We start from the raw sequence: 27,244 nt of genomic DNA on the forward strand, positions 1-27,244 counted from the left end.
AAGGCAAAACAAAAATTCACTCACACCATATACCATGCTAAAGAATTTATTTATTTACTGTTATCTAATAGGAAAAGACATAGAATTAATTTATCATTTAACTTGATTCAGAACAAATGATTACAGACAAGACTAAATACATATCCCTATTTATACTTATCAATGTATTTTGGTTTTCTCAGAATGTCAGAATCTGGAAATCTTCACACATTGGTAACTTTTTTTAATGGTTGGTCTGGGGCAGTGGTCGGCAAGCCGCGGCTCGCGAGCCACATGCGGCTCTTTGCACACTTCAATGCGGCTCTTCAGTGTGCCGGGCGCCCGCTCCCCTCCCTCCTCTCGGGCGGCCGCCCCAAAAGTCAGGACTCTGCAGCTAGCCCAGCAATGGGCAAACTACGGCCCGGCGGACCTTTTAATCCGGCCCGCGGAGCGTGACAAACATTGGCTGTCAGGATGTAGGCGGGGCAGCGTGACGAACTCCTCTCCTCTCACAGTCCGCCCTGAAGACCGGAACGGTGTGGGAACACGGCGAGAGGAACGCGCGGAGCAAAGGTAAGTGAATTGACACAATATGGGGAATGAATTACTATAGGGGGGATGAATTACTATAGGGGGGATGAATTACTATATGGGGGATGAATTACTATATGGGGGATGAATTACTATGGGGGATGAATTACTATATGGGGGATGAATTACTATATGGGGGATGAATTACTATGGGGGATGAATTACTATATGGGGGATGAATTACTATATGGGGGATGAATTACTATGGGGGATGAATTACTATGGGGGATGAATTACTATATGGGGGATGTATTTTCAGTTTTAAAAATGTGGCTCTCAAAATAAATTTCAATCGTGGTTTTGGCGAGATTTGGCTCAGTTGAAAAAAAAGGTTGCCCACCACTGGTCTGGGGTGATCATAGTTGATGAAAATGGATGTCTTACTACTTCTGACACATATAACTTGGACTAGCTTGGATTCATTTTATGTTGGTTGATCTATTTGATTTGGATAGGGTTTATTTTGGAACGTATAATCCTCGATTTGGGTTTGGATAGCAAACTGAAAGAGAGGTCATAATAGACCAGGAAAGCATCAGTGTACATGTAGAGCCTGTGATCATTAGGATTGTAGGACAGACTTTGCACTTTCTCTTTTGGTTTATCAAAAATTACACTCAACCTCCCTTCTTCATTAGTTTTGGTATCATACATGTAGAAGATCTCCTCTTGCTTTGTGCTGATGGCTCGAGTAGCATACAAGACCCCGCACACCATGAAAGCATTGCTGACTCCATGTTTGAACTGGTTGGTGTTCCAGGTCTGCAGTACTACAAGAGTAGTATCATTAAGTTTGCTGATGACAATATTTCCAGCATTCTGTTCAGTTGAATAAATGACCCAAAGACCCTGTTCATCAGCGGATAGGTCAATGTCCTGCCAAGCTGTGTGTGAGTAGGAGAACCGGTTTGTGTATGTGGCACCAGGGAGAGCCGCTCGGGCGTACACATTGTTTCTCCAGTCATACTTGCAGATGTTCAAGGTGTTGTAGCAGTTATAGTACAACATGCTGTTGTACAAGATCATTCCACTACCTTGACCACAATCAGTGTAAATGTAATCATAGCCATTGCTATGCCTTCTTGATAGAGTCCTTGCTGTGGCACCACTGTAGATTTTGAGATCATTATATGAAGGGTAGAAATGCAGAGTTTCCAACATTCTTCCATCAGTTTTTAGAGGAGCCACCCACTGGACATTCTGATCGGCTCCTAGTAGTGAATCTCTCCCCCATCCTCCATACAAATAGCTGCCTAGCAACCAATTTATTTGGACAACCAATGGTTTGCTGATGTTAATGATCTGGCCATGTTCACAAGTACCTGCAAAAAGGAATAAATGAATATAAATGGTAAAAAATACATATTAAAAAAACGAAAGCCAGCAAAATGCAACAAGGCTTTGCTAAGAACACTTTGATATGTCAGGCATTGCAGCTACCTTGGACAAAATTCTTATTCATGGATGACACCAAGTTGCCGGCTCCACTATATTAGTAGACATTTGACAAGGTGTGATTTCTATGGCTACAATACCTACAATATCTGTAGGTAAATCAATCTGATAAAATACAGACATATTATATTTATGGATTACCTTGGTTGGCTATGAATGATGATTGTACCGGGTGAAAGGGAAGGATGAGTGAATGTTATTCTAAGCCGCCTGTTGCTTTTCTATGGTCGTTACACATGTTTTTTTGGGGAAAAAGGAAAACTTTTCAAATTGCTTTGAAAGAGCTACCTAATAGAAGATTTTAGCCTCAAACTCAAGTGAACTCTTGCAAGACCTACCACTATGTTTTATTCAGAGCAACTTTTTTTTTTTTACAATTGTTCATCAATATCAGCTTGAAATGACTCACCCACAGAATTTGAAAGGCAACAAAATGATGCATACAAAAGAAAAAATTAATTTAATCACCATAAACATGTGTAGCGTAAATAGTAAACCACATTATCTGGTGCACATAAAATAAAAGAAGCAAAGCAGATGATAAAAGAGGCTGCATATAGACTTGAAAACAAATGTGTGCTTTGTCAATGTAAAGCAATGCAACAGGTCCTCCTTAAAGCTGGGTGTGATGATAGTGAGGTATAATGAACTCCAAAAATGTGTGGGGAGAATGGGGAAATGAGGGTGAACAAAACTCTGCCCTAATTTTCCCCCAAATTCCAAAGTTACCGGTAGTAACAAATTGGTCAGTTCAAGCAGTCGTGGAAGTAGACACATTTGACAAAAGGCTGTTTAGTTAGATGGAATGCATAAGCATCATAAAGCATAATGTGTTACTAAACCCACAACCTAGTGTGTTACTAACCCAGTAAAATCATTCTGTAGATGAGGTAAAGTATGCTTGTTATACTCACTGTGGAACCCAAGGGGTTAATCCTCCGCATTGTGCAAAAAGGATATTTGATCCTGTCCTCTCTGATCCTCTCCTTCTACTGTCCCCAAATCATCTCCTGATAGAACAGAGCCTTGGGGGCAAGCTGCACATGATCAGTTTGGTGTGTATTGCAAGAGAGTGTTTTTTTTGAGAGGGTGCATGTGATCAGCACAGGGCCAATCAGCACTGCCCAGACAGAGGGTGAAGGTTTATTCAGCCTCATAGGACAGTCAAGGGAGAAATGAAATCTCCTCCTACAAGCTTTAACCAGTACTCTGCTGGACAGATAGTCACAAGACTGCTCTAACTGCTGATGAGAAAAGGTATTTAGCTGTTTATATTTACTAAAATAATTGCACTTCCATGTTGTGTGTACTGTGGGAGACCAGATATAGTGAATGCAGGGTCCGGGGAGACCAGATATTGTGAATGCAGGGTCCGGGGAGACTGGATATAGTGAATGCAGTGTCCGGGGAGATCAGATGTAGTGAATGCAGGGTCCTGGGAGACCAGATATAGTGAATGCAGGGTCCTGGGAGACCAGATATAGTGAATGCAGGGTCCTGGGAGACCAGATATAGTGAATGCAGGGTCCGGGGAGACCGGATATAGTGAATGCAGGGTCCTGGGAGACCAGATATAGTGAATGCAGGGTCCAGGGAGACCAGATATAGTGAATGCAGGGTCCGGGGAGACCAGATATAGTGAATGCAGTGTCCGGGGAGATCAGATGTAGTAAATGCAGGGTCCTGGGAGACCAGATATAGTGAATGCAGGGTCCTGGGTTTAGTAACACTTTAACTAACCCTGGGTCATCAAAGAACTGCTGATGTAAATGGTCTGGTGTGTGGCTTAAAAATACACATCTGTGAAGTTAAGGTATTATATTATATAAGGTATTATATTGTGTGTCTTTTTGCCGTATATTGACCTACAGCTGATCATCACAGAGTTCATTTTCATACCTATCCTAGAATTCTTCATGTAATGGATTTACCATTCTAAAAAGTGGTTACATTAATGTAGAAGACGATTACACTTGGGCATCAAAGACAACTATATTAAAAGGTTCAGAACAACATAACAAAGGACACTAACCCTCCTGTACTTATTATTCTGCAAGCTCTTTTATTTTCCTGAACCCCTCCCCCACCATCCTCCTTTTCATTTGGACAGTGCATACTCAGTGAGTGTAGGACTAGCATCACAACCAGAAACACATTCCGGCAATGTAGTTCCAGCATTCAGGTAGATTAAACTTTTCTACTGCTCAGTGCTGCACTTGAGGTGGCCTTGCTAATATTTATGCTGATCTGGACAACAAATGCCATGTTATGCCTAGTCCTTACTGTTATAGAATACGTTCACCTTTTAACAAAAAAATAATAAATGGACAATTTTTTTGTAGGTAAAAATCAGCAGATTGCTGGAGTCATGCAGATCCCCTGCAGACCTGTCAGTGTATCTGTGTGCTCGTACATCCCGTACGGGAAAGTAGATACTTGCTAACAGGAAGGCTCAATGAACTACTACAACTCTCCACAGAGCCATGGTAGTTTCAGTGAGAACTACAAGCCGACAGCCACAAAGGCTGTTGAAACTTTTAGTGTTCTCATTCACAGAATGACAGCTAGTGAGGGAGAGAGGGGAGAGAAGATCTCTCGCTAGCTGCTACAATGGGGATCAGGGAGCCAGTTGGTTCGTAACATGTTACATGTTACACCCTGAATATGAGTATAACATGTAACATGTTATCAAAGGTGAACTTATCCTTTAATCACTTTGTAATGCTAAATTGTGTTATTACCATTGGTAATCCATTTTATGTTTGCCTAGTTACCACACATATTGGGTGACAATATATTACGTTTGCCTTTACTACCTGGCTTTGTTGTCTAGTTTCTTTGATATAGAGCTACTACTAGTTACTAAGTATTACCTTTAGTGATTTCCTGTGATATTGTATGTTTGTACGCTCAACATGGTGTGTGTTCGAAGGGTTGAGATTTTTTGGAAAAGGTCAAGGCAAAAACAGAGGACCCATCCTCAGCAGCAGCTCCTATGGGAGTAGTGCTACATAGGTATGTGGTGACAAACAGGCATTGCCAGTGCTACACATTTTCAGAAGAACTATAGCAATTGGTATGGAGTTTCTTAAAGCTTTCAGCCAGTGAATATCTTTTGGACACTGAGCACAGGACATTAGATTGCAATTGGACTGTAATTGGACCAAAATGGCTGGATCAAACAACTGTCATCTCGAGGCTCTTATGCAGAACTAATACTAAAAATCTGTACACTGTTTTGAAGACTATTATGTAGACAGATAGTAGGGTCCTTTTGCTGCCTGTCTTTTGCCTGTCTGTGTTAGAAGTGCACATGCTGAACTCCCGAATGCATGCTGTGCACTATGGGCACTGACAGCAAACAGAGTATACAGTCAGAGAAGGCCACCATGGAGAAGTGGAACAATGCAGACCACAGCTCATATCCTTCAGCATGGAGTTGGTAGGGGGATTCTCTGTGCAAAGGGTGGGCAGGAGGGGCGGCTGCCCTGGGGGCAGAGAAATAAGGGGGAAAAAGAATAGATGGAGGGTGGTACACTCATTCTATGGCATGTATTAACTCTGAGGGAAGGGGGTGCAATTCTGGTTCCTTGCCCTGGGTGCTGGACCACCCTGTCCTGGTAATGAGTATATGACCGCACATCCTGTAATACAGAGCCAGGGTAAGAAACTATCGCAGCGCATAATGGGTGACGATTTATGCTTACTGTTGGCATTACACTCAATGTTTGCAAAGAACTTCCAGCACTGCAGATAGGAAATATAAAGTGACAGCAGCATAAGCTGTTATGATTGCCAACTTTACAGTATATTATTTCTAAGTATCTGACCCAGTACAAGCATTCAGATTAGAAAAAGCAGAACTCCTTTTTATACTTGCTGCAGGACACTGACTCAAAATGTTGAAGCCAGATGTTCAGTATGACAGCCAGATACCAGATAAAGTATTTTTAGAGGGACAAAACCAAAAATGCAAACAAAAAGTGTTGACAAGGACCCATAGCTACTGTATATTGTTATACATTGTTAAATATAACATTTGTCCACTGAATTTCAGTCTTTCTTCTAACCTACCAATATCTGGTGAAGGAAGGGAAGGATATTCTGGTTTTGTATTGTTCTTCTCACACTCCTCCAGGCGTTTCTTCAGAGCCGCAATCTCCCGTCTGATCACCAGCACGTTGTTCTTATCATAGATTTCCAATTGGTTCACCATGATGGAAATATTACGGATCTACAAAGAATATACAGACAAATTGGTAGAACTATCTGAACATTGTGCTTGTGACTGCTTTTAGATTGGACATAACCTCACCCTCCTCCCGCTTCCCTTCTGTAAGATGGAGCTGCATTTGGTAGTTTTCATCATGCATAGGACGATAATCTAATGACTGACAGGTACTAAAGCATGACCTGTGGTGTAAAGTATGACTGAGGTAGGTGATCTTGTTGCCAGTGTCTACTATTGACATATAAAGCCAATAAGGGATTGAACATTTCTATATCCATCCAAAATTAAATCCATCTAAATGTAGCACCCTTCAAGATTAGATAGGGGGAGCTAGTTAGTTTTTTTAGGCATTGGCTGGGATGAGTCAACATGGGATGAGTCAACCAGGTTACTCTGGGTCAGGGCTAAGGGCTCTGCGGGTCAGTTCCCTGATACCTCCCCCTGCTCTAGAAGCTGAAGACGTTTCTAGAAGGCAGTGGATGGGGGTGGAGAGGGACTGATCTATATGCTCAAGGGACTCTGACAAATCCCCAACCAGGAGGATTGGCATGGGTTAAGAACAGCCCTTAAGTATGAGAGAGCCTGATCAGCAGGAGGAGTAGTGTCGAGTGGAATATGGAGTGAAGGCTGGAGTGTGGAGCCTGGGACGGGGCCTTGGAGAGAGGCCTACCTACAAGAAGGAGCTAAATAGGTGGATCTTTCTGCTTCACCATTCACTAAGTAAAGACAACCTGGGGAGCAGGGGAGAAGCCAGCCCAGCGTAAGGCTTGAAGGCAGCCACCAACCTTTCAAGCTCACAGTAGAGACAGAGTGAGTAATTCTACACCCCCTGGGCTGGATAAAGGGAGAGGGCAGTCAGGTGGAAAACCCAACTAGCTTTTCATCTGGAACTGCTTTGCTAAGTACACCCCCCCATCACATCCCCCCCCGCTCCATCCCACTCTGCATATTCTTTTTTTTAATCCAAAGAAAAAGAAAAAAAAAACTTTCCTTTACTTTCTATAAATCATTTCTAAAATCCTTATTCATTTCAAGAGGTATAAATCAAGTATATTTCACTTTTTCTCTAAATTCTTCCCATTTTTTCCACTTTTCATAATACTTCTCCATCCTGTCTATATGCATGTAGTACAGTCTTTCCATCTCACATATCTGATTCATTCTGACCATCCAATCTTCTTCAGTCGGCACCTCCCTTTTTTTCCAAAACCTAGGAATCAGACTCTTAGCTGCATTCAAGAATTATACTCATCTGAACCCTTCCATCCAGATCCCTCATTGATGCTGTTTCTGCCTGCAGGAACCGCAAGTTAACCCTTGCAGTCCAGTTCCTTTTATGCCCCTCAGTACCATGTTACCACCCTTCTAGACCCTGAGAGGACCCTTCTGCTGGCCAGCCAATGGGAATTGTCTATGTCAATTAGGCAGTGACATAGACACCTGGAAGAGGGACTCATCCAAGAAGTAAACAGAAGGCAAAATGACCCAACAATGGATGACTGTGTACATTTATCCTGAACTTGGGCTTTAATATGAGCGTGTCATTATTTTTAACTTTGTTTATTTGGAAATAAGAGCTCAGACAACAAAGATAGATAATCTAATCCTTTCCTACTCTATCCAAAACGTTTTTGGCTAGAATTTCACTTTAAAACATACACTCAAAAGCTGCACCTATCCACTTGTAAACCAAGCCTTTTCTGACACTTTTTATTTAAGTGTACAAATCATTTTGTTTGCTAGAAAATTTGCTGTGATTATACTGGGATGATGCAGATATAACAGCTTCAACTCTTCTGGGAAGGCTGTCTATAGGATTAGGAGTGTGTCTATGGGAATGTTTGACCATTCTTCCAGAAGCGCATTTGTGAGGTCAGGCATTGATGTCGGACGAGAAGGCCTGGCTTGCAGTCTCCACTATAATTCACCCCAAAAGTGTTCTATCAGGTTGAGGTCAGGACTCTGCACAGGCCAGTCAAGTTCCTCCACCACAAACTCACTCATCCATGACTTTATGGACCTTGCTTTGTGCAGTGATGCGCAGTCATGTTGGAACAGGAAAGGGCCATCCCCAAACTCTTCCCACAAAGTTGGGAGCATGAAATTATCCAAAATGTCTTGGTATGCTGACGCCTTAAGAGTTCCCTTCACTGGAACTAAGGGGCCAAGCCCAACCCCTGAAAAACAACCCCACACCATAATAACCCCTCCACCGAACTTTACACTTGGCACAATGCAGTCAGGCAAGTACCATTCTCCTGACAACCGCCAAATTCAGACATGTCAATCGGATTGCCAGACAGAGAAGCATGATTGGTCACTCCAGAGAACACATCTCCACTGCTCTAGAGTCCAGTGGTGGCGTGCTTTACACCAGTGCACCTGACACTTTGCATTGCACTTGGTGATGTAAGGGTTGGATGCAGCTGCTCAGCTATGGAAACCCATTCCATGAAGCTCTCTATGGACTGTTGTTGTGCTAATCTGAAAGCCACATGAAGTTTGGAGGTCTTTAGCTATTGACTTTGCAGACAGTTGGTGACTTTTGTGCACTGTGCGCTTCAGCATGCGCTGACCCCGCTCTGTCATTTTACGTGGCCTACCACTTCGTGGCTGAGTTGCTGTTGTTCCCAGTTGCTTCCACTTTGTTATAATACCACTGACAGTTGACCGTGGAATATTTAGTAGCAAGGAAATTTCATGGATGGACTTATTGCACAGGTGGCAACCTATCACAGTATCACGCTTCAATTCACTGAGCTCCTGAGAGCGACCCATTCTTTCACAAATGTTTGTAGAAGCAGTCTGCTTGTCTAGGTGCTTGATTTTATACACCTGTGGCCATGGAGGTGATTGGAACACCCAAATCCAATGATTTGGAGGGGTGTCCCAATACTTTTGGCAATATAGTATGTGTGTGTGTATGTATATGTATATATATATATATATATATATATATATATATATATATATAGCCATTCCCCCTTTTTCAAGGGACCAAAAGTAAATGGACAATTGAATATAATCATAATAAAATGTTCATTTTTAATATTTTGCTGGGAATTCTTTACTGACAATGACTGCCTGAAGTCTGGAATCCATGGACATTACGAAGGACTGGGTTCCCTCCTTTCTGATGCTATGCCAGGCTCTAACTGCAGCTGTCTTCAGTTTTTCTTTGTTTGTGGGTCTTTCTGCCTCCAGTTTTGCCTTCAGCAAGTGAAATGCATGCTCAATTGGGTTGAGATAGGGTGATTGACTTGGCCATTGCAGAATATTTCACTTATTTTCCTTCAAAAGCTCCTGGGTTGCTTTTGCAGTGTGTTTTGGATCATTGTCCATCTGTACTGTGAAGCGCCGACCAATCAACTTTGCTGCATTGGGTTGAATCTGGGCTGACAGTATATCTCTAAACACTGCAGAATTCATCCGGCTGCTTCTGTCTTCTGTCACATCATGAATAAACACCAATGACTCAGTGCAACTGGAAGCCATGCATGCCCATGCCATCACACTGCCTCCACCATGTTTTACAGATGATGCTGTGTGCTTTGGATCATTAGCTGTTTCAAGCCTTCTCCACACTTTTTTCTTCATGTCATTCTGGTATAGATTAATCTTAGTTTCATCCGTTCAAAGAATGCTTTTCCAGAACTGGTCTGGCTTTTTAGATGTTTTTTGGCAAAGTCTAATCTGGCTTTTTTATTCTTCAGGCTTATGAATGGTTTGCACCTTGTGGTGAACCCTCTGTATTTGCTCTCTTGAAGTCTTCTCTTGATTGTAGACTTTGACAATGATACTCCCACCTCCTAGAGAATGCCCTTCACTTGTTTGGATGTTGTAAATGGGTTTTTCTTTAACATAGAGAGGATCCTGTGATCATCCACCACTGTTTTTTTCCGTGGACGTCCATGCCATTTTATGTTGCTGAGCTCACCAGTGCATTCTTCTTTCCTCAGAATGTACCAAACTGTTGATTTGACCACTCCAAATGTTTCTGCCATCTCTCTGATGGATTTGTTTTCTTTTTGAAGCCTTACAATGGCCTGTTTCACTTGCATGGACAGCCCCTTTGAACGCATGATGTAGGTTCACAGCAATAGATTCCAAATGCAAATGCCACACTTAGAATCAACTTCAGACCTTTTAATTGATGAAGAAATAATGAAGGAGTAGTCCGCACCTGACCATGAAACAGCTTTTGATTAAATTGTACTTTCAGTCCCTTGAAAAAGGAGGGGGGGGGTGGATACTCTCTCGCACATCGCTGAGCAAAGTCGCAAAATTGTTTTCAGTGTCTGATGACAAATTTCCCCCATGAATCATTATCACTCAATTCTGCAAGTGGTTCTGATTTACTATCGCTGTTCTAAAACCGCTTTTGGCATAAAGGGACGCTTTTTGGACGCCATGGACTTTTCTAAGTTTCCAGGCAGAAAGAACATTCAAAATGCAGGCAGGGCACAGGACAAAGCAGTAGGGACAAAATGTATGTGAAATGCATTGAAATAGCAATGACAGCAAAAACGACATTTTTTAAAAAATTCAAATTTCCCGCCGGTTCCGGCGCCCGTACGTTCCGACGTCACAAGGACCGGAACACAGAAGCCGGATGCTGGCATCGGCCGGAGGAGATGGCCGGGGACGCTGGAGGGGACACATCGCGGGAGCGAAGGACAAGGTAAGTGCTGCAGGGACCCCCAGAGCAGCGCCGCATGGTAAGCCCGAGTGTAGCTCGGGGTTACCGCTTTTGGTATAGAAATTTTACCCCGAGCTACACTCGAGAACACCGCTAATTCCTAAACCCTTCCTCCAATTCTCCAATTTGGATGTACATACCCTAAAACTAATCCTGAGAGTGTGCACTTTCAGCCCATATCCATTATATAACTATAGCTTGAATATGTTTTGGTCCATACCTGAAAAAACTAAAATTGTGCCTGTGTCCAAATATATATAGATCTATATATATATATATATATATATATATATATATATATATATTTTTTTTTTTTTTTTATTGTGTATGTGTGTACTGAGGATAGCCACCACCTCAGCAGAGGTAATTTACCACTGCTTAATACACTGACAGCTGTGTGTTTTGCTGATCTCTTGTTACTGTAATCTTCCTATACCTCATGAGATTACAGCAACAGCCATTTTCCAGAGTTCAAAGCGTTTGTAGATCGCTTCTTTCCTCATTAGGATAAGCGATCTACACCGCTTCATAGACAGGCACTCAGAGGAGAGCTGTCTCCTCTGAGAGTGCCAGAAAACATAGCAGCAGTCATTTACCACTGCTTGATAAATGTACACCATAGTTAGGAAGCGCTAACATCAGCAAATAGAGTTCTTTAAGTGAGATAAAAAAGTTTTGATAGAATCTTTTACTTAGGGGGGTGAGAATATAAGGGGAAGGGGGTAAAGAAAAGGGGGTAAAGAAAAGGGGTGAATCATTTTTTAGGGGATGGCGGAGCATATCATGTAAATGGGAAAAGTGTCTCTTCAGAGAGCTTGTCTCCAACTTAAAGTGGACATTCACTCACTTTTGCTTTGTTTTTTTTCTTGCTCCTCTTCTTCCTTGTAATCAGATTGCAACAACTCTGCTTTTTTTTTGGGGGAGGGGGTGTATCTATTTTCATTGGAGTGAAGCCTGCAATTTCCCCTTTTTCACCCAGGAGTCTTCAGAGCTATGAAGAACACACTGCGCATTTGCAGTGCTGCATCATCAGAGGAGTGGCTACTAGGACCCGTAAAAGAGACACAACCTCTTGATGTTGTCACAAATAAAATAACGGCAGAGACCTCAGCAAGCTATGGAGGGATGTAGCAGGAAAACACTGGATTGTGGGTGACTGTGCTATTATATCCCTACCCAGTAAACAGTATAAGAAGAGGTTAAAATATACATTAACCCCTGGGGGTTGCTGAACTGCCTTTTTATAAATTGCTTGTTAAAGCTTTAAGTATATTAAATTCAATATAAAATCAAACAAAATGCAGCGCTAAGAAAGATTATGTGCACGCATCACTGCTATCATCTCAGCCTATAGAGACTGTTGCACTTTATTGCTATTATTTTATTAAGGTTTATTACCTATATATATCATTACCTAAGGCATTGATGTATTGGATTCTTACCAGGAATTGTTTTGGTTTTTATTCATTTTATTTCACACTTATTCTGGTTTTACCTTCCAGTGCATCCTAACTACCATCACTTATTTCTTAGCGCTGCATTTTATTTGATTTTATACTGTGTATAGGTTCTCGAGGTACCTTTTGATGCCAGCAGCTATTATAGGTTTTACACCCAGCGCTCGATTTCTTCTTTTTTATATTAAATTCAGTGTTTTTCCCTTCCATAAATGATTTTCTTTTAATTCCCTTGTGTGCCTCTGAACTTGTTAGAAAAAATTCTAATCAATTTCCTAGCACAGTTTCCTCCCTCCTTGTGCATTATAGCACTCTCCTCTTCTGGGAGCATCAAATTATTTTCCATGCTGGACAGATCCTTTGTCCCTCTTTCTGCAAGGGGTGGACTGACCATTCGGGTACTTGGGCACTGTCCAAGGGCCCAGGGTCATTTGGGGGCCCCACGAGATGCCCCTAGTACCTTTCATAGGCTTTTTTTTGGGTGTTGTTTGAGTGTGGATGAGGACACAGGGGCCCCATGATCCCCTATTGCCTGGGGGCCCCATGAGTTGTCAGTCTGCCCCTGCTTTCTACCCCTTTACATAACCTTTTATGTAGCAGTTAGGGAATGAGCAGGGGAATACTAGAGAGTGTCACTTGAGTTGACATCACATCCAAGATGGCAACACCCAACAGCAGTCTCAGAGCTTTTGGACATCTGCACAAGGAAGGCTTTTAAATGACATGCAAAAAATATGTTATATGCACTTAATGCACTTATTGTTGAAATAAAAGATCTGAGAATATGTTCTCTATAAGCACTGAAATAGCAATGCTCTTAGTAAGTTGCACAATTTAAGAAAAGTGACAAACTCCTTACCATACTGTGAAAATACATAGTTTTATCTTACCTCCTGGTAGAGAGTCTCTATTATGACATTGGAGCCATTAAATGACTCTTTCAGCTGCACTATGAGGATCTCCATCTCTTTGATCTCCAACTTGATGAGCTCAAAGTCCAGCTCAGTGTAGGAGTGACCTCCGTTCTCCATGATCTCCACACGTTTGGTCAGGTTCTTCAGCTGTTCTATGTACACGGTCAATGTACTCTGATAGATGTAGATCTGTACAGAGAATTCACATCTGTATTCATTACTGCCAATATACCTTACAGTCTGCTGAAAATATATTTGAACACATAACTGTGTTTTTACCATTTATGTCCCATTATTGAGATATGGACAAAAGTACAGTATATTTAATGCAGAACTATAGGCAAACCCCTTTTTTTTATTTTGGATAGAGTAAGAGAGGGTTATAACCCAAGTTAGTTTTTTTCCTGCCATCTGTGTCCCATTGGTGAGATTTCCTTTCACTTCTTGTCCCATAGCCAAAGCAGGAATTGAAAAACAATCCCTGCAAATTCCTTGAGGACCCCCAGATCATCAGAGCTAGTGTTCCCACTGAAAAATTTCCCTTCCATTTTTTTTCTGGGGACAAATAGAGACGGTGAATCTCCCTAATGGGCGCTCAGATTGCAATAAAAACCCAACAAGTATTCTAATTCATCTTTACTCTCTAAAAAGAGAGACAGATTAAAATATTTCTCACAACTTTAACCACAACAGAATTAAAAGTTTTGGAAGAAGCACTTTACACATCATCCTTGGAATTGGTTTGCGGTCAGAGAGTTAAAAAATGCAGCTCCTATTTGTCCTTCTGCTGTCTCAGCAATAATATTAGGAGTTAGTCTGTGATGTGATTATTTGTAAGTAATAAAACCCGGGTTAAAGTTTTTAGTTTTGGATAGAGTGGAGATGGATTAGAACACCTGTCAGATTTTATTGCTGTCTTTGCCCCATTAGGCAGATTCACCCTCTCTATCCTGTTTACTATTATCATTGCAAATGAAAGTAAAAGAAAATCTCAAATGTTGGGTTGTGTCCAGAAATGTAATAAAGGGGAGCAATCTTCCAATGGGACACTAGTTCGAGTAGTCTAGAAACCCCAAGAGATTCCCTAAATTTGCTCACACTTCCTGTTTTTGCTATTAGACAGGAAGTGAAGGTTATTCTCCCCATTGGTACAAAGATGTTGAAAGAAATTCTGACAGGGGTTAAAAACTTCCCTTACTCTATCTAAAATGAAAAAAGTTTTACCTATAGTTCTACTTTAACCTTACTGTAGTCATGATGATGATGATCACTCTCCTTTGTTATTTTCACTTGAGAACTGAGAACCTTCGGCAACTTTGACCAATTGGTCCTTTCTGCAGGCTGAAGAAAGTCTAACACAAAGTGTGATCAGTGAATGGTGGGCATGGTAAAAGGTTAATATTCCTAAAGGTTTACTAACCTGCCTTTCTCCATCTTTTACAATCAACTTCCTTTGAAGTTTTGGTAATTTGATCATATGACATCTCAAAGCCACAAAATCAGTCAATGTTGGTAGAATTCCCTCTGCCAGATGCTGTGATCACAGGTCTAAACAGGGAACATGTAACTACATAATGGGCAGCACAGTGGCTAAATGGTTAGCACTTCCGCCTGGCAGTACTAGGGTCGTTGGTTCAAATCCCAGCCACGGCACCTCCTGCCTGGAGTTTGCATGTTCTCCCTGTGCATGCGTGGGTTTCCTCCGGGTACTCCAGTTTCGTCCCACACTCCAAAAGACATGCTGGTAGGTGAATTAGCTCCTGTCTAAATTGGCCCTAATACGTGTATGTATGAATGTGAGTTAGGGACCTTAGATTGTGAGGGTTAGGGACTGATGTGACAATATATATATGTAAAGCACTGCATAAACTGATGGCGCTATATAAGTACCTGAAATAAATAAATAAATAATAATGTCCAGCTTGTGTTAATTATATTATGTCCCACTCTGACTAAATAGAGAAGTATCTCCACTCAGGACCATCAGCCCAATATGTTTTATTAGTAGTAGCCCAGGGTGCAAATACCCCTCATTTCCCAGTCCAGATCTTCCCTGGCTATTTTAAATCATACCGAGCAGTGAAAAGTGCAGAAATTGTAATAACAATGTTCCTGTCATATGGTGAGACCTTCTTATTTTTGTACTTTATTGTTGCCTAATATTTACAAATTCCCCATAATCAGTAAAATCTCATTTATTATAGGTATTTTTATAGAACGGTCAATTTACACTGCGCTAGTAAGAGGAGAACCCAGTTCATGCTCTTATGGTGGCCTCAAAGTCTCTACAAATTTTAAACTAAGTGACTTTTCAGTCTCTCAGAACGCCTCCTTCATGCAGCAACTGTCAAACTTTCTTGAGTTTCCAAATCAAAGGGTCCAGAAATATGTAAGCACACCTTACATACAGTTGTGTTCAAAATAATATCAGTCAGACATCACTAACCTGATCAATCACTGTTTTTGGTAGAAATGATATTTCTACATGGCAAATAATTTCCTAGCAGGTGTAGTAGAGTAATAGAAATCCAACAGACCCAACAGTCATGACATGCATGCTGATAATTCTGTGTAATTGAATCACTAATTGAAAGGGGCATGTTCAAAATAATAGCAGTGTGGAGTTCTATTAGTGAGGTCATTTATTCTTTGAAAAACAGGTGGCAATTATTGCCCTTATTTAAGGAAGGAAGGCAGCAAATGTTGTATATGCTGGTTACAGTGCATTTCTCTCTGAAATTCTGAGGAAAATGGGTCGTTCCAGACATTGTTCAGAAGAACAGCGTACCTTGATTAAAAAGTTGATTGGAAAGGGGAAAACATATAAAAGAAGTGCAGAAAATGATAGGCTGCTCAGCTAAAATGATCGCAAATGCTTTAAAATGGCAACCAAAACCTGAAAGACATGGAAGAAAGCGAAAAACTACCATTCGAATGGATAGAGGAATAGCCAAAATGGCAAGGACTCAGCCAACAATCAGCTCCAGGAAGATCACAGAAGGTGTAAAGTTACCTGTGAGTACTGTTACAATTAGAAGACGCCTATGTGAAGCCAAGCTATCTGCAAGAAGCCCCTGCAAAGTCCCACTGTTGAAAAAAAGACGTGCTGAAGAGGTTACAATTTGCCAAAGAGCACATTGACTGGCCTAAAGAGAAATGGCGCAACATTTTGTGGTCTGATGAAAGTAAGATTGTTCTTTTTGGGTCTAGGGGCCGGAGACAGTTTGTCTGACGACCCCCAAACACTGAATTCAAGCCACAGTACACTGTGAAGACAGTGAAGCATGGTTGCACAAGCATCATGGTATGGGGATGTTTCTCATACTACAGTGTTGGGCCTATTTAACGCATGCCAGGGATCATGGATCAGTTTGAATACATCAGAATACTCAAAGAGGTCATGCTGCCTTATTGTCAGACACCGCCCGGCGGGATCTCTAGTGATCCACAGAACGGGATTCCCCAGGACGCGAAGTCTAAGTCCCAGTCTGCCTTTTCACCAGAGCCCCTGATGGTGGGGACGGACTTGGTGCAAGACTGAAATCGGGTCGCGACCCCTAAGTGCATCCAACTGTGGTACAGGGGTCCCGCCAAGGGTATGTGCTGGGAGTGAGCCTGATGTGAAGAGGCTGACAAGTCCAGGTCCCAAGCGGGATGGATGGATGACAGTCAGGAATGAGCATAGTCAGACTAGCCGGGTTGGTAATGGTGGAGGCAGGTACGTACCAAGCAGTAGACAGAGAGTAGCCGGGTCACGAGCCAAGGTTCAGCAACGGGAGGTCCAATAGTAATATAACAACAGGCAGAAGAGTAGTCAGGACAAGCCGGGGGTCAGAGCAGGAGAAGGTCAACACAAATCAGGACAAGCAGGATTGGCAACAGGAATACACTTCAGAAACACAGGTACAGGAACTAGACCTTGCGGCGACCTGATCACCGCCTGGCCAGTTTAAATAGTGCGCCCTGGACCGTCATTGTTGCCAGGCGCGCTCCCGCAATTGCTGCCGCCCAGGTCCTAGTGCCTGCACATTAGTGCGCCTAGGCAATCTGCGCATGCGCAGACCTGTGCTGTCAGGGACCGCCGCGGCGCCTCCCCCGGCGCACGCGCACTAGCGGCAGCTCATGCCGGGACACAAGCACCAGGTCCCGGCGGGCCGCGGCTGACAGGGCGCCGCGCATGCGCAGTAGGAGCCGCAGGCGCGCCTCGGGCGGCCAATGACAGCCCGGGGGCGCATCTCGGGCAGCCAATGACAGTGCAGGGCGCGATATTTAAAGATGCCCTGCACTGTCACAGATTGCCGCAAGGTCTATCTGTGTTCCTGAGTTCCTGTACCTGTGATATTGACCCTGATTGCCCTGACTACGCTGCCTTCTCCTGTGTTTGACCCGGATTGTCCTGACTACGCTGCCTTCTCCTGTGTTTGACCCGGATTGTCCTGACTACGCTGCCTTCTCCTGTGTTTGACCCGGATTGCCCTGACTACTCTGCCTTCTCCCCTCCTGACTCCCAGCTTGTTTGACCTATCTGCGGACTGACTTATCCTGCTGACCCTGCGTGTGACCTGACTACTCTCCACCTGCCGATTCTGTACCTCGCTTACCCCACGGGACCACTGCTCGTGATCCATCCTGCTAGGTCCTGCTGGCCTCCTCACATCTGGCTCTCACAGTACCTATACATCCCCGGAGGTTCCCTCTGCCACTGGTGGGCCTGCTCAGAGGTCGTGACCTGGTCCTGGTCTGTTACAAGTCCATCCCCACCATCAGGGGCCCTGGTGAAAGCACAGACTGGGACTTAGACTCCACGCTTTGGGTAGGTCTGTCAAGTGGGCAGCCAGAGGCACCACCTGGCGGATCATAATATGTGCGTCGCGGCGAGACCCGCAGTCCCTGACACTTATGCTGAAGAGGTAATGCCCTTGAAATGGGTGTTCCAACAAGACAACGACCCCAAACACACCAGTAAACGTGCAACATCTTGGTTCCAGACCAACAAGATTGACGTTATGGAGTGGCCAGCCCAATCCCCGGATCTTAATCCAATAGAAAACTTGTGGGGTGACATAAAAAATGCAGTTTCTGAGGCAAAACCAAGAAATAGAGAAGAACTGTGGAATGTAGTCCAATCATCCTGGGCTGGAATACCTGTTCACAGGTGCCAGAAGTTGGTTGACTCCATGCAACACAGATGTACAGCAGTTCTCAGAAACAGTGCTTATACAACTAAAGATTAATTAAGTGATTCAAAGGAAAGAAAAATCTTCAAACATTTTTCAGTTTATATAGTGAATGTTTGAGTTTGTAAAGAAGAATACAAACACTGCTATTTTTTGAACAGTCTAATATTCACTTTTCTTCAATTTTTTTTAGAGGAACAACACCAATTTGATCTATTTTTCTTCATGTTTTGATTTGGAATAGAATGTGTAGTGTTCCCAATGCATTTGTGTGTATGGAAATAAAAGCTATTAAAAGGATTTTGAGCTTTATTCACTTTGTTTAACACACATCTATTATTTTGAACACAACTGTACATACTGAACAGGGATAGTGACTCAGAATATTGAAGAAACCAATTCAGTACAACATCCAAGCAACTAACTTTTTCAGACCAAGAGCATGACAATAAGTAAAAAGTTGACTTTACTTACATTCACTTTAGCTTCCTTTATCTCTTTGAAAATATATTTGCACCTAGGTATTAGTGCCCCATTCTCCTAGCCCCTTTAGTCAGTACACTGGTGATCTTTTTCTTATCTGTTGGCAGCAAAGGGGAGGGATTCCTAAACACCCCCACTGCAGATTCCTCATAATTTTTTTACATGCAAAAAGCCTCACAGCCACCAATCACATTCAAACCTGTCTCAAAACTTGATAGGTGATGCTGTATAGAGAGAGAGATTCTATGAGACATCTACTGAAGAGAACAAGGACTAGAGCAGTGTTTCTCAACTCCAGTCCTCATGGACCCCCAACAGGTCATGTTTTCAGGATTTCCATTATTTTGCACAGGTGATTTGATCAGTTTCACTGCCTTAGTAATTACCACAGCTGTTTCATCTGAGGGAAATCCTGAAAACATGACCTGTTGGGGGTCCATGAGGACTGGAGTTGAGAAACACTGGACTAGAGTAATTTTAGGAAAAGCTATAACAATTCTTCATGATACAACACAAATAAATAATATATTTCATTTAAAAATGCTATGCAGTCTTTTGGTATGTGAATTAAATGTTTTGTATGTTTTTGTTCTTGAGAAAAGTTTTCTGAGAATATTGTTAGAATGACTTATGCAGCTTCGTGAATTGACACTAAAGTCTATGGGGAATGTTGTTTTTGGTCTAAGCTAATCCTGTAAGTCACTTTTCACCCAGCAATTATTTAGCAGTAAATCACTGTACGGAAAATCTATAAGCCTGTATATGAAATACTGTATGTGAAAAAAAGACATGCTCAATTCTCATCAAAATTGTATTCGGACAAACAATATTGAAACTTTTATTTTAAACTAGGGAAACATTAGAGTTAAATATCCATTGTTAAGAATTTCTGTGGACTTTCTAGATTTGTTAATCCATAGTTCCCAACTGTCCATGATTTGGAGGGACTGTCCCACGTTGGGAATCAAATTCCTCTATCCCTCTTTCTTCCTCATTGGTCCCTCTTTTTGTTCTGAGGTATAGACCTTTACAAAGAAATGTATTAGAAGTATTAAATTGCAGTGAACCTTTTATCTGAGTACTAAATTGTAGCATGTGTGTGTTTAAATTGCTGTTAAAAAAAAAAGTAATGAAAAAAACACTGGTGGGTATAACCAGTCATATTTTTCATATATTAATGTTTCATGGAATGGTGCAGTGCAGGGGGGTGTAATTTGCCTACATACCTTATACTATAAAGGTGTCCCTCTTTCTCATCTCAGAAGGTTGGGAGATATGTTACTCTATAGTCCCTATTTAATATGAGATATGGTATTTATACCTTAGTGATTTCTTTCTCCACAGTAATTGTCAGATTGCGGTTTGCTATCTCCAGTCTCTCAAAGCGGTCAGCCGGGAAGGTGGTATCTGGAAGGTCGATGGTGCAGTAACAGACTCCATTCTCATCCAGGAATCCAGATCCAGATTCAGAGATCAAACTCTGCGTCTTGTAAAGAACAAAATACACATTACTAACCCGTACAATGTTCTAACTGATAAACACAAAAAGTAATAAAATTTTATCATTAGAAGGGGTTCTAAATATTTCTTTTTTTTCAGTTATATTTTTTATTAGTTTCTTTTCCTTAAAATACAAAAAGATACATGATGTTTAAAAAAAAGAAGAAAAAAAACAACATACAATAACAAGCTTTTCCCGTTCCTCCCAAATAACTCATTTCATATTTTCCCTACCCCCCCCATTCCCGCCCCCACCTTTTTAATATAATTCTAATATATCTCATTATGCAAATAACTGCAACAATATGTTAAATGCACTGTTATTGCCTTTTAGTTCACACCAGATGCTTTGTCATGTATTTACTGAAATGTCCAGTGCAGGCAAAATGCATAGAGATGAGAGAATAAATGGTTTACAGTAGACTGTATTCCAACTAAAGCTAAAAAGCACATTTATGTACCTTATCCCTCACTCCTACATGCAACCAATCTTCCACAGCCTCTGCTCTATAGCATAACAGCTGGCAGTCACAGCTGTGACATCATAACGTACAATGCAGGACCATCAGTCCTGCTTTGTAAGTGAAGAAGTCGGGGGACCCTTCCGCAAGCCACAGAAAACAGGTGAGTGGCGGCTGCAGAGGGATCAAGAATAAGCTAAACAAAAATGCTTTTTACTGTTACCCCAGACAAAAAAGTGCATCTAACCCTTGTAGCGTATGAGTGTTTTTGGAGTTCAGATTTGTTCTATGCCCTGCATTGTGGGTTTTTAAAACCCACCTAAAATCTCAGCATTAGCTATACAGTCAGATTGCCTTTGTACTAGCACATTTCTAAGTGAAAATCAAGTCTTAACCAGGGGCGGACTGACCATTTGGAAACTTGGGCACTGCCCGAGGGCCTGGAGTCAGTAGGGGGGCCCATGAGATGCCCCTGGTACCTTTTTCATAGGCTTTTTTGAGTTTGGGCAAGGACACAGGGGCCCCATGATCCCCTATTGCCCGGGGGCCCCATGAGTTGTCAGTCCGCCCCTGGTCTTAACGTATCATGACACAGGAATATAAAGAGAAAAATACCTGAAAACATTACATAAGCTCTGATACAGAATGTATCTAACCAGCTGAACACTATAGCCAAAGACCTATTTTATTTATCTTAAAAGGCATCCTAATGCTGCCAATATACTGGGGTTTTTGATTGCAATAATTAGTGAATGTACCTGATAGTGTAAAGGAGCTCTAGAATTAGAAGTAAATCAAGCACAGCAAAATTGTAACATTTCAGATCAGTTAAAGGTCAATTTGCCTTCAAATTTAATTATGCCTTTGTGAAACCTTTGCATTGACTTTGTAGAGAGGCAAAAACCAACAGCAATATAATGCATGCATATATACCGTAATGAAAAACTGTGAAAAAAAGATTCACAAATAGATGTCAGAACAAAGCACAAATATCTGTATACGCTATCTCCTACAAGTAAACTCTTGTGTGACAGCCCCATAAATTGAAAAAAAAAATCCCTTGAGTTAATCAAATCCTCCTTCATTTTTGGCTCACATGCCTCCCCTCCCAGACACTGCAGCCCAAGTGGAGGGTTTCAGCAGCATGGTCAGTTCTGCCAATCCAGTAGTGCTTGGTGTGGCCAGCTGCTGATTGACAAGCTACAGGCTCCCCCTCTGCAACATCTTCTCATCCCACTGTAGTGCAAGCAGCCACAGCCTACATGAGGGACAATTCTGCTTTCAATTCAGTAACCGTGAAGCAGTATTGTCCCCATCACAGGAAACTGCATGAGATGGATCAACAGGTATTTGTGAGCAGGGGCGGACTGACAACTCATGGGGCCCTCGGGCAATAGGGGATCATGGGGCCCCTGTGTCCTTGCCAAAACTCAAAAAAGCCTATGAAAAAGGTACCAGGGGCATCTCATGGGGCCCCCTACTGACCCCGGGCCCTCGGGCAGTGCCCGAATTTCCAAATGGTCAGTCCACCCCTGTTTGTGAGATTTTACAGGGGACTAAGGGAAAGAGGTAAGTGGAAGTTCACTCACAATTAAAGCTGGAGTCCAGGCAGACAAAAATCAACTAAGCGTTGTAATTATCAATACAATTTTCATTACCTAGTACCAACTTCATTCAGTCCCCGTACAGCAGAGCCTAGATGTGGAAAGGGGGAAGCAGCACAAGAAGGCAATCAGTCATGCAGTGCTCATGAGCTAATAAAGGGGGGCATGCTGATAGGAGCAAAGTGACAGAAAGCTAAGCTCATCAGTCTGCAGGTCTGTAGTCTCAAGTTGGGTGGGACAAAACCTGAAAGTGGTGCAAAACTTCAGCAGAGAAAAAGCAGGTCTCTTGCCCTGCCAGATAGAACAAAGCTGTGTTTCAGAGTTGTGTAGATCTCAGGACTGGGTGTTCAGAAATACAGACAGGTAAAACGGTTCCCTATAAATATTTCACCTTTCCATTTAGCTGCTTGCCTGGAGTTCAGCTTTAAGTGTTGCCACACATATGCCTAATGCAAGGCTAGAGTTCTGCTTTAAATATATTTACTGAGAAAAAAACATCAGATGAAAATCAATGACATTGGCAGCAAATTTTTCTACCTGCATATGAACTGCCATTTGTGTTTCCCAATGGTTAATAATAATAATTCCCAATGGTTAATAATATTTCATTTCTATTCAGACTTACTAAAGTGACAGCTTGAGCCTGCCAGATGGTGAGCAGAAGAATGAAGAAGGTATACATGGTGCCTCTCTGGTCTTCTGTACTGATGAGCTTCATCTGTCCCACTATATATACCTAGAGGAACACGTCCACCCTCTTTTTCCCATTACTGATTTATATTAAAAGTAGGATGTGAAAACCTGTAAATGATAGCAAGGTTATAAAAATGTATCAATTTCAACAAGTAAATGTACAAATTGCTTAATTAGTGTTATCTTGCTATGACATTCCGATAACTGTGTAAAATACTGTTAAATGTTCAGAGATAAAGGAACATAAATGTCTCTTTGTTAGATCTGCAAATTCACCTCCAGTAATCTTTTCTTGCACTATCCTTAATTGGGTGGAATAACAATAACTGAATTTAGCTCCATCAATCTATTCCCCCCCAAGCATATCATTTGCAAGTCTGAAGGCATTCCAGTGACCACCCAGTACTTTACAGGCACTTCTAGAGACTTTGTGACTATCTTTAAAACATGAAATAAAGGTCTCCATGCAAAGCAAACAATTAACACTTATTTGCCCTGCCTTGAGGTATCAACAGCGAGGCTCTTACTTTACTTTCCATTCATCATACATCAGCATCAGAGGTTGGTCATCAGCTCTGAGGAAAGGGATTCGTCCCCGAAACGCGTCAGCCATTTGACCGCACTGACAGTGAGAACACCTTGCCCGCCGTTGTGGCCATTGTCATTTTTCTATGCTTGTTAGATACATGCTTCGTCTGTGAGTATGTTTTTATTATTTCACTCCTACAATAAACCTTGGATAATGCACTAGGTGTGTGCGCCACCTGTTTTCTCTCTATCCAGTGGCTGATTTTCCCGTCTGAGGAGGGCTGCACCCCTGGAACATTTCCTTTTGGTTGTCGCTGTCCTGGTACCCTTGGCTTCCCTTTTGGCTGTGCATATCCTGAGGCGCTGGAGAGTACATACGCTATCCGGTTCGGTTGCTTACTATACCACCAAAGTTGGCTGGGGTGAATCTTGCTTAAAGACTGTCTGCATATGACACTGTTGGCAGTGTTGATTGGTGTCCCCTGCTGTACTATGTGGTTTCCTCCATCCGCCCCTAATTACTACAAGACACATGGCCAGCAGAAGGAACCAAACCACACAGCAGGGGACCATGCATCTGACATACCTTAAAGTGTTACTAAACCCCGGACCCTGCATTCACTCTATCTGGTCTCCCAAAGTACACAGAACATGGAAGTGCCATTATTGTAGTAAATATAAACTGCTAAATACCTTTTCTTAGCAGCAGTATAGAGCAGTCTTGTGACTTCAGCAGAGCACTGGTTAAAGCTTGTAGGAGTTTTCTTTCTGCTCTAGGAGGATGCAGAACCTCTGACCTCTGTCTGGACAGTGCTGATTGGCCCTGTGCTTATCATATGCACTCTCCCAAGAAAAGAAAAACCTATCTAGCAATACACACCAAACTGAGCATGTGCAGAACGACTAGGGGTTCCATCTGTCTTATCAGGTGGATATCTGAACAAGAGGAGGGGCAGAGAAGTCAGGATCAAATGGCTTTTTTCCACAATGCAGGGGATCAATCCCTTAGGTTTCACAGTGAGTATAACAAGCATGCTTTACTGCATATACAAACTGATTCTACTATTGTGGGTTTAGTAACATTTTAAGTGTGCTGAATGATTTTTCATCAGGATAATCTTTTAATGGCTAAGTTCACCTTTCTAAAAAAATAATAAATGCACATTTTTGTGCAGGTAAAAAAAATGTGCATTTATAATTTTTTTTTAAAAAAGAAAAGCATTGCATTAAAAAAACATAAATTAATGTAATAACACCATAAACAGCGCTCACTGATTAAATGCAATTCAATCCCCAAATTTAAGTGAAATAATAAAAAATATTCATAAACAAATGATATATAAATAATTAGATTTGCATAATAAAAAATCACGTGTCCACCAAAAAAGTGCATAAAGTGACAAAAATCAGTTCATATCAAAAAAAGCTAAGTCCATTTTTATCACTTTATGCACTGTTTTGGTGGAAGTGTGATTTTTTTATTTTGCAAATCTAATTTTTTATATATCATTTGTTTATGAATATTTTTTATTATTTCACTTAAATTTGGGTATTGAATTGCATTTCATCAGTGAGCGTTGTTTATGGTGTTATTACACTAATTTATGCTTTTTTATAGTATTTTTTTTAAATAGCAGCTCCAGTCAAGGCTTGATTTATATTATTGATATAAATTATTTCACATTAGCGCGATGATATAGACTATTCGTTGAGTTTATTTTTTATTGTTATAAAGCATTGCATTGCAGGTGCTATCTCAGGCTCTTGCAGACTGCCAGTGTGTCTGTCTGTTTGTACCTTATACGGGCAGGCAGTTACTGAATGACAGGAAGACTCAATGAACTACCTAGAGCGCTCACTAATGCCCTCATAGTTCATTGAGAACTACAAGCCATCAGCCGCAAAGGTTGTCGGTACTTGTAGTTCATTCATTCACACAACTCTGTGTGGGTGGTTATAGGGGGAAGATCCCTGGCCTGATGTCACCTGAAATCAAAGCAGTGGAGAGGCAGTGAGGAAGGAGCACTCATGCTCTGAAAGCGCGTCAGCCAGATTGCCTCTCCACCGCTTCCGTTTCCGGAGACGTCACTGCTTGGTGTCAGATCCCCAAGCTTGCTTGGAGCCCTGATAACCACCAGTGCGACCACACGGGTCCTAGCACACATCCCAGTGGTCCGGAACTAATCGTCAGCAGGGGATGGCTTTCATGTGATATGCAAGTCTATATACTGCTCTTGTGAGTTGCCTTATGTCTTACTAATAAATTTTCTTTTACCACATTATTATACTCAGAAAGTGCTGCTGTTTCTTCACTTCTTTTACCCATTACAGAGGATCTTCTACTCTGACAACTGGCTGTTTCACTCTGAGTGTGATTTTTGGATACAGTCTACATGGAATTGTTAATTTACAAAGACTGTGGGCATAGTTACATAGTGGTCTGTCAGAAAAAAGACAAAAGTTCATCCAGTTCAACCAAAAAACGAAATCAATTTACGCAGCACTTTACATATATATTGTACATTCACATAAGTCCCTTACTCTCAAGGGGTGTACAATCTGAGGTCTCCAACTCACATTAATGCATACATGTACTAGGGCCAATTTACATAGTTACATAGTTAGTCTGGCTGAAAAAAGAAAAAAGTCCATCCAGTTCAACCATTAAAAAATAAAAAGTTATAATCCTATACCTACAGTTGATCCAGAGGAAGGCAAAAAAAACCAGCAAAGCATGATCCAATCTGCTTCTGCAGGGAAAAAAATTCCTTCCTGATCCCCAGAGAGGCAATCGGATATTCCCTGGATCAACTTTACCTATAAATGTTAGTATCCAGTTATATTCTGTATATCCAGGAAAGAATCCAGGCCTTTTTTCACAATATTCTCATATTTTAAGCTATATGTCATCTCTGAGATATTGTTCCTTTTAGTTCTATTACCCTGGTTTTCTGATTTTCCTAGCACCACAATTTTTTATTTGTCATTTATTGGGATTGGACATTTCAACGTGTTATTTTTTTCTTTCAGCAGGCATCGTTCATCAAGATCGTCAAGGCTCTATATCGCTGGATGAAGTAATTGAGTATGGATTTACTTGTGGAACATTTACAGCCCGATCTGTGCCCCGGCAATGAGACTCCTGTGCGAATGTGCCAGAGTGATATCCTCATGGCCCGGCCATTAAAACGGCTGAAGGCACAAGATCCGGAAGAAAGACTGGGCAAAGATGAAAGCCCCGGGGGCCTGCCAGATTGTTCACACCACAGTGCTGGAGGGAACTATTTGACAGGTAAGTCTGCCATAATGTACTAAAATGCTGTGAATCCTAGCGCACGTTGGCATAACCCACTTGGGGGCCCCTAAAAAGAAAATAACTTAGCAGGGTTACCTAACACTTTAAAAAAGCCTCCCTTGAGATTTCATTGAAGTTGTCCTATTACTGAGAATTTATGAAAAGATGAATATAATA

General features: G+C 41.7%; 1 protein-coding gene across 1 annotated transcript; it reads right to left on the bottom strand.

Moving 5' to 3' along the window:
- Window positions 1-30: 30 nt before the first annotated feature.
- LOC149456969 (olfactomedin-4-like) lies at window positions 31-23,348 on the bottom strand. The gene is made up of 5 exons (XM_089684217.1): window positions 23,177-23,348; window positions 20,308-20,472; window positions 13,303-13,515; window positions 6,100-6,259; window positions 31-1,892 (listed from the first exon to the last, which is right to left on the bottom strand). The coding sequence occupies exons 1-5, from the start codon at window positions 23,267-23,269 to the stop codon at window positions 1,009-1,011; spliced, it is 1,515 nt and encodes a 504-aa protein (XP_089540343.1). The 5' UTR covers window positions 23,270-23,348; the 3' UTR covers window positions 31-1,008.
- Window positions 23,349-27,244: the final 3,896 nt, after the last annotated feature.

The sequence above is a fragment of the Staurois parvus genome, unplaced genomic scaffold (assembly GCF_062004578.1).
Source record: "Staurois parvus isolate SC_StPar_1 unplaced genomic scaffold, SC_StPar_1.0 ptg000340l, whole genome shotgun sequence".
In the NCBI taxonomy this organism is placed as follows: Eukaryota; Metazoa; Chordata; class Amphibia; order Anura; family Ranidae; genus Staurois; species Staurois parvus.